The 16,442-nt window shown below is 35.1% G+C and overlaps 1 protein-coding gene across 3 annotated transcripts in view; it reads right to left on the bottom strand.

Moving 5' to 3' along the window:
* Positions 1-986: 986 nt before the first annotated feature.
* The window catches only part of gask1a (golgi associated kinase 1A), a 31,253-nt gene continuing 15,797 nt past the window's right edge, over positions 987-16,442 (bottom strand). For 2 of the 3 annotated variants that reach the window (XM_058745736.1, XM_058745737.1), the window contains exons 2-5: positions 13,256-14,602; positions 5,872-5,994; positions 3,771-3,874; positions 987-3,540 (exon numbers count right to left, since the gene is read on the bottom strand). In XM_058745736.1, coding sequence (XP_058601719.1) covers positions 3,336-3,540; positions 3,771-3,874; positions 5,872-5,994; positions 13,256-14,602 — 1,779 coding nt within the window. In that variant the 3' untranslated portion in view covers positions 987-3,335. The remainder of the gene's footprint in view (positions 3,541-3,770; positions 3,875-5,871; positions 5,995-13,255; positions 14,603-16,442) is intronic. The other variant, XM_058745738.1, reaches the window with a different exon arrangement.

Consider the following 16,442-nt stretch of genomic DNA (forward strand, 5'->3'; position numbering starts at 1 on the left):
TGCTGGAGTTTGTTTTTGGATGAGCGAGGAGAATTTTTCTTGAAACCCTCCCAAACAACATGTGGAGATGTTTTTTTAAGTTTTTTTTTTTTTTAAAGGTTTTCTGACTCCGAGACTGAGCTATTGTCTGCAATTCTCCAGCTGTGGTCCTTAGAGAGTCTTTAGCCACTCAAACTCTCCTTCTCATCGTGCATGTTATAGACACACGTCCTCTTCAGGCAGTTTCGTTACATTTTATGTTGATTGGAAATTCTTAATTATTGCCCTGATGGTGGAAATGTGAATTTTCACTGCTCTAGCTCTTTTCTTAAAGCCTCTTCACTAATTTGTGAAGCTCAATTATCTTTTGCTGCACATCAAAAATATATTCTTTGGTTTTTCTCATTGTGATGGATGATTATGGGAATTTGGGCTTTGTTTTCCCTCCTATTTATATTTCTGTGAAACAGGAAGCCATGGATAATTTCACGTTCATAATCACCCTGGAGTGCTCAAAATTGTGAATATGAATGGGAATATACTTCAGAGATATTTTACTCATAAGAATTTCTAGGGGTGCCAATAATTGTGTCTAACGTGTATTTGAGAAAAACATTTATTTCATAATGATATTTCCCCCCATTTTAAATTCTTATTATCCAATGAAAGGTTATATTTTTGTGATTTTTAAAAAATACAAGATCAAAAGAATTAACAATGCAGATTCATTTTCACAGCCTTCTTTGATCATATTTACCAAGAGTGCCATGAATGTATAAAGACACACACATACAGTATATATTTAGAAAGTATTTACATGTATATACATGTATATATTTATATTATATACAAATATTTAATATATAAAAATAACATTTTTCTTAAATATATTCATGCATGTATGTGTATTTATATATCCATAATAAATATACACAGTACACACACATATATTATGTACACAAAAACTTTTATTTGGATGCGATTAATCATGATTAATCATTGTCCAGAACAACAACATACTAAAATTTACTGCAGTTTTTAAATATTATACAGTTCATCAAGGATATAAAGTATCTGTGCATTCAGCATTTATGCAAAACAAGTTTTATGTTCAAGGGGGTTACAAAACTATTTGGTGAACTCCCTTCCTAAGCAGTCAAAGTACTTTGAAGTGAAATCTCTGGCCCACATTAGGCAAATGTAAATGAGACCTGTGGGAATTTAAACTGGATGAAAGGGAGATTTAATGTTTCGCTGATATCATTTATTTTTCTCCCTCGGCATGCTCCTAATCTCCAAATGTGTGATCAGTATGAGGCTTACAGGAAGTGACAAGATCAACTCATGAGCAGATGGGCTCGATATAGCCACTCTAAACTCTTCTTCTCTTTGTTCATTTGATTTCAGGACATGATGTCTGCATTTTGCAAGTTTGCATTTGTGTTCGAACAAAGACAAACTCAAAAGTGCAAACTCGCAAAATGTGATTTGACCATTGATTTATGAAAAATAAAAAAGCTGTCAGATACTTGTAATTCTTCATTTGATTGAGGTTTTCGACTTGAAATAAATTTTAGATGAGCACATTTATTAAAGAGAAAATTCCAAATTCAGCAAGTAATAAGTAGAACACTCAATGTTCCAAAGTTGCAATCATACATTTCCAAAAATAATGACTTTTTAATTATGCATAAAAAAAAATAAAAATAAAAACACAGAAATTCAATTTATTTAACAAAAAGGCCACGTACACTCTACAAAGTTCTGGGAGTATAATGACTGCATATAGGCCTAAATATGGTTGAATTGTCTAAATCAGAAGTTGTCAACCAGAGGAGCGGGGCCCACTAAGGGGTCTCAGCAAACTTCCAAAGACCTCAATATGACAAAAAGCATTAAAATTAGCCATGGCAACTTTTTCTCTTTTTTTTTCTTATTTTGACCCCCTCCATTTTTCAGTTAGTTTTTTTGTAAAAGAAGAAGCAGGGTTCCCACTATCTAGAGATAAACCTGGATATATAAGGTAGCCTGATTTACTGGAAAAGTCGTGTAAATTATTCAAATGAATAATTGCATGCATGGGTGATTTATATGAATATATTCTAGTTCTGAGAAAAAAATAAATAAATCAGGTAAAAATTTGATTGTAAATCAGATAGATGATTTAATACTAATTGAGTAGAAATCAGGTATCAAAAGATATATATTTTTTAAAAAAATCTAAAATCTAAAAACTGACAATAGGGGCCTTGGAGCCAAAAAGGTTTAGAACTACATTTCTAAATTATTGTTTCTCAGAAGAAGAGAGTAACAACCATATTTAACTGCAGTGTGTGTACAGTATGTGGCCTATAAGATACAGATGAAAGTCTAATCATGTATGACAACTCTACATATGACACCACAAATACAGACTCAGCAATTTCATGCATAACTGTGCCTTTGGGCACCGAGTGCCCAGTAGGAGCCCAGCAGGAGTAACATGGAGAGGGCTCAGTTTCACTCCACACCACAGTTTCATAGTCCTCAGCATCTATTCTAGTATAGCAGCCTTCATTAAAGATTTAGCTTGTACACCACAATTCTCTTGTTTTGTCATTTCAAGGACACTGTACAAGAAAAATAGTTTAAAGCTTCATTAGCTTAGCTTCATATCTAATTCACAGCTGCAGTTACCTTTCCTGAATGCACCACAGAAAGACTTGACATACAAAGCTTAAATTCTTTCATGTAAATGCTGGTTTTGTCCAATGCAGTTGTGACCACAAAACAAATAAGTGACAGATTTTGTTGATTATTTAGTGTCTAATTGTGTGACAATTCACCCACTATGAAATATCATTAGACCAAGATCCCACTCTGTATATTAAATATTAAATATCTTTTAATTGGCTGTAACTGTGTGCTGTCGACAGCACATTAACATTCAGCATAGAAAGACAAATTACTTGTTGTTGAAATCTTATTGCATCGCGTCTGGTAAGGACATAGCGTAAGTCTCTTCACAGTGATGGGCCTCTGTGTGAGTCCTGCTTTGCAAATGACCATCTGGAATGTCTTCTCTCAGACACTCTGAGCATCACTTAATCACAGTTCAAGGATTGTCAACCCTGATTAGGGAAATCGACTCAAAAATCCATGCAAATACACTGCCTCCTCTCATTTTAGCTGTCTTGCATATTGTGCATGACTTTCTAAACAGCACAACAAAACTGACTTTCAGACACCGACATAAATGAGTCTGGATGATTCAAATCAAAGAAAAGGATTTCCATAAACCTTTTGTGTCTTCTGAGAATTCAGGAATTGTTTTTTTTTGTTTCTTTCCAATACTAGGGAATCTCTTCATTGGAGAGTTATAGATCTCTGTTAAGGTGCAGTTTCTTTTCTTGTATATGTTTGAGGAGGGCCTTGGCTCTTTGTTCTACGTGCCGGATGATAGATTTGAGTCCGGGCGCCTCTCCTCTGCTCACCCAGAATTCCCGATCTACAGACAGGGAGTGAAGGAGCATCTTCTCCAGACATCCTGATTGCAGCACTGAAACGGCCCGCTCTGGAAACCTGCCAATCAACAAATACACTGTTACACATATCAATCAGTCTTCTAATTTAGTTGGCAATTTTACCCAAATGGACTTGGGTCAACAAGTGCTTTCTTCAAATGCACAATGTTAAGAAGTCATGGTTCAAATTTACAACAGTTGACAGTCCACATTTTTAACCATTAGGCCAGTATAAGATAGTATAGATTATATAAGTCTAGATACATTTTCACAAATATTAATACTTACTCATCAATACCTTCAACCAGTCTGAAGTTGAGGTTGTCTTGTGGTTGATGAGGTCTTCCTGCATTGTCAATAAAAACCAGTCTGGATGGTTCTGTCTTCCGAACCTATAAATAGAGGTTATAATATACAGCTTATTTTGAGTAGATTCATGCTTATTTACATTATGTACAGTGGTTCTAAAGTATTTGGAAACTTTTGGACATTTAAATGGTTAGTTACCCAAAAATAAAATTCTGTAATAAATTAGCTTACTCCCCCCTCATGTCATTTTAAACACGTAGGACTTTTGTTTATTTTCGCTAATGAAGATATTTAGTATATCTAGTTTATACAGAACATTGTAAAAGTAATAAATGAATCAATGTAATCCATGTGAAAGTAATCTAACTCTTCCAATGATACTCGTCATTTTATATGAACATATTGGTTCTTGCAGAAGCTCAAGCATGCTTGTGTGACACTTTTTAGACAGCGTTTACAAAAGTGAACTTTTTGAATCATCAAAGTTTTGGTTGCATGGATACTCAATAGAGGGACAATAATCTCTCATGTTTCAATTTAAAATACATTCATTTGTGTTTTGAAGATGAACAAAAGCCTAATGGATTTGAAACAAATCGAGGGTATGACTGAATTTTCATTTCTGGGTAAACAAACATATTTCCAATCATATAACTGTGCCAAAAGTATATTCAGCGTGTACAAAAATCTAAAGTCTTGCCTGCCATTGAAAAACCGGACTGACATAAAATAACTTTTGTTTTCCAGTTCAAATGCATGTTTAATATCAGGGTTAGGGTTAAAAGAGAGAGCTACAGTAGTATGAATTATACTGGTTGTAGCGTGCTCTGTAGGTTTTTCTAAGTGACAGGGAGAGATTTCTAAAACTGTGGCAAGCGATATTAAAACAGATGACTTTTACAGACTGGCTCCAAAAACCTAAACCACAACCACATTGGGGCTCCATTTCTCCAGCTCTCTGAACACTATCAGATAATGGCAACAGAACCAATCTAAAGGCTCCCATGGAAACCGATTGCCTTGACTCATTTTAACTGCCTCACTTAATTAAGTTGGGTTTCTAACTCACAGTTTGAGTGTGAGCTCACTTCACGTAGATCTTGAGAGCTGTTGGAAAGTTATTACATTTGATATTGGAAAGCAGAATGAAGGGGAAAAAATGTTCTACACTCTCCTGGTAGAAAACGAACACTTGCCAGCTATGTGACCTTGTCATGTCAATACAACTTCATGAAAAAATGCAACTGCTTCAAGTTTCACTGAAGCCATAGTGTCATCATTTATGCATGTTTACTCTCTTCAAAGTCAAATGGAGTACTGATATATATATATATATATATATATATATATATATACTGTATATATATATATATATATATATATATATTAGTGCTGTCAAACAATTAATCGCGATTTATGCATTTATATGTATTTATATGTATATATTTATATATCCATATAATTTATATTATATATAATTATATTTAATATATAAACAAAACATTTTTCTTAAATATATACATGCATGGGGCGTTTATTTATATATACATAATAAATATACAAAGTACACACACATATACTATGCGAACAAAAACTTTTATTTTGGATGTGATTAATCGCGATCAATCGTTTGACAACACTAATTTATATATATATATATATGTGTGTGTGTGTGTGTGTGTGTCAGTCCCCACAAGGATAGTAAAACCTGAAATTTTTGACATTGTGGGGACCGGCCTGCGGTCGCCACGAGGGAAGAAATTATTAAAAATAGTAAACGATGTTTATCTGAAAGTGTAACAATGCAAACAGGTTTTCTGTAAGGGGTAGGTTTAGGGTTAGGAGATAGAAAATATTGTTTGGTCAGTATAAAATTAATAGAAGTCTATGGAAAGTCCCCACAATTCACAGAAACAAACGTGTGTTTGTGTTTGTGTGTGTGTGTGTGTGTGTGTGTGTGTGTGTGTGTGTGGATAATGTGAGATGGACTCGGAGGGTTGGACTATCTAGAATGTGGATGTTGGATGGTATTGATGTGTTATTATTGGATAATCGGACAAATCACCAATATTTCCTTTACCAGGATGTGCACCAGATTTAAGTCCTTTGGGTTTCCACATTTGACATGAAGCAAGTTTTCTACACAGAGTTCCGATGGGTCTGGTCTGAAACCACAGCAAGACCGGTCTAGTCTGTCATTCACCTGGAGAAAACAACAAATTAATCACATTAAAAAAATGAAAAACTGAATTCATGTATGTCAGACATTCACAAATAGGCTTTAAAACCACATATTTTTAAAACCACTTAAATGATAAACCTGGGTAAAGTAGTGTTTTACATTATTTTGAAAGGGGGTTAGTTTGAACAGCTTGTCTTTTGTTCATGTAAATATGAACAAAAATATGTAAAAAAAATTATATTTATATACAGTATATATATATATATACACACAGTATATAGCAGGTCTTCTACTTTGGTTTCCTGTTTCACGTCATGTGACCTCCTATTCCTGATTGTTGTTCATGTCATGTTTTCATTAGTTCATTGTCTTGCTGTCTCATTATTAAAGGGATACTTCATCCAAAAATGAAAATTCTGTCATCATTTACTCACCCTCAAGTAGTTCCAAACCTGCATAAATGTCTTTGTTCTGCCAAACACAAAGGAAGATATTTTGAAGAAAGTTTGTAAACAGGCTGTTTTGGGGCACCATTGACTTCCATAGTATGAAAAAAAAAAAAAAAATACTATGGAAGTCAATGGTGCCCCAGAACTGCTCTGTTTCCCACATTCTTCAGAATATCTTCCTTTGTGTTCAGCAGAACAAAGGTATTCATACAGGTTTGAAACTACTTGAGGGTGAGTAAATGATGACAGAATTTTCATTTTTGGGTGAACTATCCCTTTAATTCTGTTCTCTCATTGGTTCATGTTCTGTTTTGTCATTGGTTTTTCACATCATGTGATTACCCCATAGTCTTGTTTTAAAACCCTCATGTTTGCTACTTTGTCCTGTATTGAAGTATATGTCATGTCATTGTCATTGTTCATTATCTAGTCAAGCCAATAATTCCTGCTGATGTCTAGAATTAATTTTATGTTTTTGAATCTTCACCATTGTAAATAAACTGCAATTGGGTTCTTTATGGCATTGTCCTCATACGTTTCATGCCAGCAATGTTAAATAGTGGTTATATATTTACATCTCATACTATACTTATCTAGCAGTGTTATTAATCTCACAAATATGAAAATAAGAATAATAATGCAGTGTACAGTGTAAAATTGTGAAACCTGAGTACTCAGGATTACTTAGTAACCATAGTGTATAAATAGTTTTCAAACTCAATTTTCCTTTATCAAGGCAGGCAACTAAACTTGCAGTGCAGAGAGTCTTAAGAGATTCCAGTGGTAATACTGTGGTTTATCTTTTCTCATAACATTTAACAACATTACTCCTCTTTGGTTCATTTGTGTGCTGGGGCCACACTGTGGGTGAGAAGTTAAGGTGAGATGTGACCCTGTGGTGCAGTAAGTGTATGTTTTACCAGCTCATTCTCAGTTAGAACACCTTCCCTCCCTCTCAAACTCCACAGGCCATACGGACACACCAATGCTATATTTCACACTGTAAAGTGAACCAGGTCTTGATCCCAGAACAACTGAGATCCCCTGAAGATGGAGCTGGGTTATAATCTTGGAAAGGCATTTAAATATGTTTTTCCCTTTAAATGTTGTAAAGGATTTAAAGGTTTAAAGCTCAAACCCCTATAAAATGCATACTCTACAGTAATACTTTATTTTTTTAATACCACATACTTAAATGAATGAATGATTTATTTATGAACTTTCAAATGTAAATCAGCATTAGTTATTGTATGGAAAAGAGCACCTTGAACATTCTGCAAAACATTTGGAAACACTTTAGGTTTTACAGTTTTAACTTAAATTTACAGTTAAATACCGCAATTTCATTAACTGATATAATGTTAATATACCAACCTATTAAAGTACTGAAATCTGTTTTGTACCTTTGAAATACACTGATAACCACCAAATGCAGGTGGTGATGAGAAAGTCACATGATGAACCAAAGCCCATCACAAGCAACTTTTAAATAATAACATATATAGAAGGTGCACAGTGTCATTCACACAAACACTAAACACCATCATGGTGAGACTCATTAAACTGAAATATGCAATAAACATTAATTTAACAACATTAGATGTAACATACAACCCTATTAAACATAACTAATAAGAAACAGTTATTTCAAAGAAAAAAACATTAAATTCAAACAAAATTTGAATTCTGGGAATGTCAGTTTACGGTTTTTCCCTGAAAATTTTACAGGAACTTACCGTTAACCATTTAACAGGTTTTTAGCATTTTCACAGTTTTTTTTACCGTTAAAATCACAGTCATTTTTTACAGTGTATATATAATTTTAAATTGTATTTTCATTTTAAATAAAATAACTGAATAAAAAGAGTTTTAAACTCTTGCAGCAGTATAAAACTCTGTCAATTATGTACAAACAATGCCTTAAAAATAGCTAGAAAAGATGTTAATGTCACTTGTCTACATGCTGATATTGTACTAAAAATAATAATATTTTTAAAATGAGCCCAGTGTCTGTGACAGCTGATGTCAGTTGGCAGTTTCAGAAGCAGACAGTCGTCAACACACATTGTGTTCTTGCCGCACATCATACTCAAATCCGTGCTCTCTTTTCTCATAGAGCCAGCACTGTGATAACCTTAGGGCTCGCTTACATAATGCTCTAGCCCAATGCTGCTAGTGAACCATGGTGAATGCCACAGAGCATTTCTGTTGAAGACATTTCCATGTCACAGCCCATGAATATTCTGAATCATGTGACCTTTTGTTCAGAAGCCAATGCAGTCATCTTTGTCATTGGTGTGTGTTATGTTGGGTTTACATATGCCTTTATACATACTGGTATACAAGCATTTTTAGCACATTTATAACAAAAATACTGTAATTACAAATTATATTTTGCATATTCAGAATAACAATTTGAGTAAAACGTAGCATGAATTTTTTTTTTAATGACAGTTGAGCTGCCGTTGACACAATTTGTTTAAAACTTGGCAATATAATTTGGCAAAATTTTAAATGCATTAGAAGCAAGGAAATTTACAGTTAAACTCCATAGAGAGACCAGTATGCTCAATGAAGCTCAGTAATGCTCAATGCGCAATGAAGACTAGGAGTCGAATTTGAAGTTCAATCAGTTGACAGAGACTTTACTGAAGACAGAGTTTTCCATATGTCTATATGGCTATCCATATCAGTGCTTAATTTAAATCAAATTATGATTCCTATGCCTGAAAAACTCATGGAAAATTAAGAAGTTCTTAAAGGTAAAAAGAAAATATTGGAACACTAAACGATTAAAATGAAAAGGAAAATTTATTTGAGTTATAAATGTAATTAACAACAGTTTAAGTGATTTAACAGCCTGTTTGAATCATTTTTGTGGCCAAAATCTAGTCATTTGGTCATGTGAATTAGCCACACTGACCAACAGAAAGCTGAACTATCGCTAAACTTGACAATGGAAAATGTACTTTTTGCACATCAAATTTTATTAAAGGCACAGACACATTATGGAAAATAGTAGGTCCACAACTATTGTCAACAGTGTAGCGTTGCATGAAGCATCACTTACTTAGGTCACTTCTAAACCAAGTGGCTTTAGACTGGTAAATGCAAATTTGCATGTTAAACGTGAATCCAATATGAAATCGGTTGGTTTGGATATCAAAAAATGAAATGTATAAAAAATGTTGTCGTTTTCCCCCCACACAACAAATGCTGATTAGCATATTTTTAATTTGCTGTCCTATAACTATGTATGATTATATGGTTAAATCCATTGTATTATCTGCATTATCTTACTTCCTGCCATCTGAGATCCTATCAGGCCAGACCTGTGGCCCACCAGTTGAGAACCACTGATCTGCATTTCAGAGCAGCACACAGAAGGACTTGTGTTTCCCATGGTGACAGTGAGTGTGTCCTTCACACTGTTCTGTGCTTAAGGGTGTGAGGTTTCACATCAGTGCCATCAGAGGTGCTAAATGAATAGAGAGGAACAAGTGTTCAAGGGTCCCAGTCAGCAATTTCACCAAATCAATACGAAGCTATTAGCTGTTGGCCATGTTACAGCTATTGACTTTTCTTCTAAGATCTAATGTATTATTCATGTACCATCCATACTCCCACTTTTTCACAGCACAGAGTTTTCACACACAGAGATTATTCTAACAAATTCATGAAGCACATTCATAAGCACTTGCAGTTACACATTCTTGGGCACATAGCATTAGTCTACAGTATGTCTGCCATCAAGTCATTTTTTCACATATGATTTGGCCTGATTTCTAATCAAGCAGGAAGATAAGTTTTGCAGTGCTGTAAATTATATGTAAAATGCATAGAATGAAGTGCTGATTTGACAAAGATATGCCAAGGTTATGGTTCCAAGGAGTGAAAGCACGCTAAAGTAGATTACTCAAAAAATATAATTTGCTAAAACTCGGTGAGCAATAAGCAACAATTTAAAGTTAAAAATGCCATAATGATGAATTTGTTTCTTATAATTATGCAGCTTTTCAATTCACAGGACATTTTGTGTCGATTACTTGTGGATCATTGTGATGTTTGAACTCTGACGGCACCCATTCACTGTACTGGTGAGAAAGTGATGTACTTTAATGCTAAATTTCTTAAATCTGTTTCAATGAAAAAACGAACTCATGTACATCTTGGATGGCCTGAAGGTGAGTATGTTTTCATTTTTTGGTGAACTGTTCTTTTAATATCTTCAGCAAGCGCATTTTTTTTTTGTTTGTTTGTTTGTTTTTTTGGTTTTACTGCTCTATATTTTATTTTTGTGCTATTTGGTGTTTTTAATCATTTAGTTTGTAAAGCACATTGGTTAAAATTCTGGCTGTATAAGCTAATGCAGCTACCAAGTTTCAGTGTCAGTGTGTTATTTGATTTTTACATTTGTAAAGATTATCCTAAAATCATAAAATTACAAAGGAACTTTAACCCTATCAGTTTCAACCTGTTTACTCGAAAGGATACATTTTCCTCCATTACCTATGTTCACAATTTTAATTAAGTGTCACCATGACAACTATGGTTCTTGAAAAAAAAGAAAAAAAAAGAAAAAAAAACAGTGGAGCAAAAAGTGTAAAATAGCTCTTCTAAACCTGCTAATGAGGTGATACTGAATCGCAATCCTCGTGCTATTCAAAACTAGAAATATAATCATTCACAGTGAATGAAAGTCTCATTGGGCACTCTTGTTACTGTGCTTGTCTAATGAATTATATATACTATAAAATTAAAATATTGAGCTTGACTCTGCATGTCTGCACTAATCATGTATGTTAGTACTGTGTCTACTGCACTGGAAGCTCCTGTCATCAAGTCAAATTCCTTGTGTGTGTAAACATACTTGGTAATAAAGCTCATTCTGATTCTGATTTTGAAAAAGACCGTTAGAGAATAGTTTAGAGCATTATGTAGAAACATGATTATCTTAAAATAGGATTTATTTAAAAAAACAAAAAAAACAAAAAAACGATAGATAGATAGCATGCTTGCTAATCGAAGGTTGTGAGGAGATAATTAAACTAAGCTAAATCACAGTTTCATTAATTACATGTCAAACCCACTCCTTCAATTAGATGCAACCCTTCTTTATTTTGAACCTGCCTGTGATTCAGCTGGGTATTAACTGTCTGGTTATCAATTACAATCATTGTTTTAAACAACTAGGTTGACTGTCATGAACTCACACCGGTGATTGCATTTTTTAATTAAAAATCATTTCAAGAGCTATCAGGAGAAAGAAGACAAGGAAGAACAGAAGAAAAAAAAACAGCCTCATGTGAATCTGTTTAAACGTGAAGTATGTATTTTTTCATGTTAAATTGCCCTCTCCTTTGCTAATTTAATATCGGAAAAACAAATATTAAACTATATATATATATATATATATATAGTTTTAAATATGATTAATGATTTCATGCTGTCCTTTAAGCTTGTTGTGAACATAATGTAAATTATCAGACAAATTCAGCTAATTCACTTGCATTAATGTAGTCTAATATAACTTTCAGCAGTGGTGTTCTTTCGTATCTTATCTTAACGTGTTTGAAGTTTGATATTTTTCATGAAGATCTCAATCTTCAACAGAGATGTGAACTGTGGTGACTCTCCTATGAGAATTGAATCAGACAGACTTTCTCGACATTTCATGTGTGACTATTTGCTGCAGATGTCCAGACTTAAACAATGTTGAATTTGTCTAGTTTGTCAATTGTAAACCTATTATAAAAGTTAAAGTTTGTTTAAATCTCTGACTGAATGAGCATCCCAACCAACCCAACACAACAATCGTGGCTCAACCAATGGTTTGAGTTTGAGGCACAACTTTCTGTTAGTCTAACCAATGGCAAATGCACTGTTCAGAAAACAAGTTTAAAACCCAAAATGCTAAAATCACTCACTTCACCTTTAAGAGAGTCCGTTTTAAGCAGGAATAATGCCAATGCTAAAATGGAAAACATGAATTACTTTAAATACCAGGCTTGGCAGGTAGGCCATTATGTGCTTGGCAGCACCCTAAATTTTGTGACTCATAGAAGAGTTTCTAACCACAGTGGTCACATACATCGTTTAAATGTATATCAACTAGTGTCATATAACCTAGTAACCTTTTAAACTTAAATTAGTAACCATTTTGATTTCATGGTCTACATATCCCAATCTTTTAAAAGATCTAGGACTTCAACCCTGTTTCTGGGGACCCACTGTCCGGTATATTTGCAAGCTTATGTTCTAGCCTGTGATTCTTCAAGTGATCCTGAAAGCCTTAATTAGCTGTTTCAGGGGTGTTTGATTAGGGTTATAGCTAAACTCTGTAGGGCAGTGGCTCCCCAGGAAAAGAGTTAAGCCCGGAACACACCAAGCCGATTGGTCGGCTGTCGGGCAGTTTTTGTTCCTTTGTTTTCTCAGTGTGTTCCGCACCGTCGGCTGAAGTTGGTCCTCGTCTGCTTTTTTTCGGCCGATTCGACGTTGAATCGACGTCAGTCGGGCCATCTGATCATACTGATTGGCTGTTCAGCTGGCGAACCAGTGCACGAGAAAGGTGCAGAACGGACATGCTACTTGGCCGTCAGGTGTTGAGCGTCGTGCTTTCATCGCCACTAGTTCGTCGGCATCGGCTTGGTGTGTTCAGGGCTTTAGGGTTAGGGTTAGGGTTAGGACCTAAGAACCTAGGTTATAAGATAATCATATATTTTTTGTGTTATTTGCAATATATATATATGCAATTTACTCTCATTAAATATATAATAACACATTATACTCAAAAGCTGTGCAAAAAAAAAATCAATTTTAATAGTGCTTCTTACCTGCAGCAGGAAGTCAAACAAGGCAAGCCTCCCCCACTCTGAATGATGAACTCCCACACAGGTTGTAAAGTTCAGTGGTACCCGAGTACCACACCTGCTCTGAAGTAGAGTCTGATATTGTGGCCAAGTGAGTGAGAAAGAGTTTTGGTCGTTCTCAGCATCAGACAGATGTTGGATGCTGGGATCCCACCATATCACTGGTCTGGGAGATCCATTGGTGTACTTGTACGGTAGAATCTCACTGTCGAATGTTCTCAACACTGCGGGCAAGCTCCTGTTCAGACCCAGAACTCTGTCCAGGTGAAAGGCGAACACTTCAAACCAGTCATTGGGACGTTTTATGAGAGCACAGCTTCCTGTCTCACAGCGTGTGATATGATTGTCCCCTGCAGGAGCAAAGATGTCTTTTTTCTCACTAAATTCAACCTGAAGCACTTGTCCATGGCCCGGAAGCCTGGCTTTGCTTAACACAGTGCCTCTTGAGAGAAGTGCCATCTTTTTTATATCATCCTCACTGAGCCAGGGTAGAGACTCTGCTTTGGTTTGGTTCCAGTTATCACTGAAAGTCTCATCAGAGACCATCATACACCAGTCATTGGCTGAATCCTTGATGCCAGCCTCTTCTGGAATACTGTCTTTGGTTTTTGCTCTGAATTTGGGCCTCTTCCTCTCAGAGGGCTCTGCTCGTCTTTCATGTGTTCCTGCCTCTCCAGGGGCCTGTTTCAGTTTTACCACCTGCTGTGAATCAGAGAACTGCCCCACAAGCCTGTTTGCTTTGGCTTCATCTGGAGTGCATTTGAGCCTGCACGTCTTGTTGTTTGGGTGGAGGCTTTGGATGCTGGCAGATTGAGGGAATGCTGGGTCATGTCTGGAGCGAAGAAGATGGATGGTTGGGTCAGAGTTGCTGCTATTTCCTAGTTTAACAGCTCGCCCTCTTTTGGCACCGGCTGCAAATGCTGTAACTGGATGCTTGTTTATGTTCTGCAGATATCGTTCCTTTCTGTTTGCTTTACTTTTTGCAGGCTTTTCAGTTGACGCTGTTTTTCCAAAGGAAAATGATAGTTGGTGATGGTTGACCATAAGGAGATGTTTAGCAGAATCTTTCATTTCAGGATTCTTCCAGGTTTTGCTGTGTTCATATGAAGACGTTGGAAGATAATGTCTCAGAGACAACTTCTCGACCAGCCTGCTGGGTTTGTTATTGCGGGGGCCCCTTATGTTCAGCCTACTCTGCTCAGATGGGAAGGGAGGAAGGGTGTATATCATCACCACCGATAGACTGAAGAGAAACAGGAAGACCACCACAAACCGACATTTTAGTCTGAACTTCAACCACACTCTTAAAGCCTGCAAGACACAGCAGAGAAGGCAGTGGTAAAGACAAATGGTACAATAAAGCGAGCAAGCAAGCAAAGAGAAAAGGCTTTGTAAACAAGAAAAGCAGTTTGGATTTCATGGAAGGTAGGGAAATCTAAATTAGGGAATATTTTCAGTGATCTGGATTTTGAATACACATGCCTGAGATTCATTTCACCCATTTCCATATGTGGTAAAGATTGACTTTGTGGCTTTAGGCTAGAGATTTTCCATATGTGTCCAATTCCATTGTGCACTTCAGGTTCTACAATGTCAGACTGGAATGTAGACTGGATCTTTCACAGCTGTTTGTTTTACAGAGATATGTGGGAGAATTAATCAGCCTGAATATGGAGAGTTTGATTCAAGATTAGTCTTATCATATTCTTAACATGAATGATTAAGAATGTCACTGTATTTTGGCTTGTTTTTAGCTGCACTCTCTAATTTTCCTGCCCCAGCCTTGACCCATTCTAAATTGGGCGAAGCCTGTCATTTAAGGTTTAGAAGAGTTACCAATCATCTCCAAACTGTACACACAACTGTGAAAAGTAAAATATAGCTTGATATGCTGAAAATTAAAACGTTTGTTGACTGTGACAAACAGTGTTAGGTGAACTTAGCTTAAAAAGCTACAAGCTAAAGTAGCCAAACAAGAGTGAAGCTCTTTGAAAAAGTACAAGTTACTATTAAAAAGAAGCTAACTATAGATATTTAAAGGGACGATTTCTTTTAAACATATAACTATACTTTCATATTATGTATCATTTAATCAGTTTTGTCACGTTAGTCATTAGAAAAAGTTGTTGCTACCGGAAAAGATACTCACTAGTCTGTTATGCTAGTTATTCCACAACATTAGAGTGAAAATGTTTTTATTTAGGAAACCTTAGAAAATATGCATACATATAGCCTATAAAATATACTTAATAACAATATATGTTTGATCCTGTTTGCAGACATTAAAATCTCAATATAAAGGCATAAATACGTGCATGTCCATGAATACTATAAACCATGATACATAAATACAATGTATTTCCACATATATCTGGATGCTGAACAGAAAAGAAATTTCTCAATACTGTGAGATCTCTCCCTCCTGGCTGACATTTTTATGACTTTAGCAGATAGCACCTGTGAAAGACTTCTATTATGCTTTAGTTTAAAGAATGCCTTGTGTGCGGTTTCACAAGGCTAAGAAGTAGCACACAGCCTGTGACAGGTTAAGGCCTGTTTGACTGCTAACTTACACAAAAAGTGAATATTTCTTTGAAGGCAAGTGGATATCTAGGTCATAATTATGCGTAAGGAGATCCTGCAGATTTCTAGCTGATACCAGATTCAGTATGTATTCAGTCTGCATCTAATAATCGTCTGCATCTTGCCTACTAGTTGCCTACTAAAAATAAAAAAAATTAATAAAAAATCATTTTCATTTGGCATTTGTTATACCCCACTCAGAGCTTAAAAGAGCTTGAATAAAAGACAAAATACTAACATAAATTAATCATTTTGAATGCTACAAGTAAATTTAGTCATCAAAACATTACAATGTTCAGTAAGAAACATGGATATTCATTTTGAGATTTGCAAAAGATTACATTAGATTTAGATGTTAGATTAGATGACAGCAAAGGTTATTTAAATGCAATGAAGATTTAAACACATTAAATATCCACTATCATTTGATATATATATCCAATTGTAAATAAATAAATAATAAAAGATATGTGTTTTCTCATTGAATAAAGCTTTTTAAGCTTAAACTCTCTTAATTTTTATACATTTTACTGAAAACATTGCATATAATCTAATGGAATTTTTCTTT

Source organism: Onychostoma macrolepis, chromosome 16, assembly GCF_012432095.1.
Source record: "Onychostoma macrolepis isolate SWU-2019 chromosome 16, ASM1243209v1, whole genome shotgun sequence".
Classification (NCBI taxonomy): domain Eukaryota; kingdom Metazoa; phylum Chordata; class Actinopteri; order Cypriniformes; family Cyprinidae; genus Onychostoma; species Onychostoma macrolepis.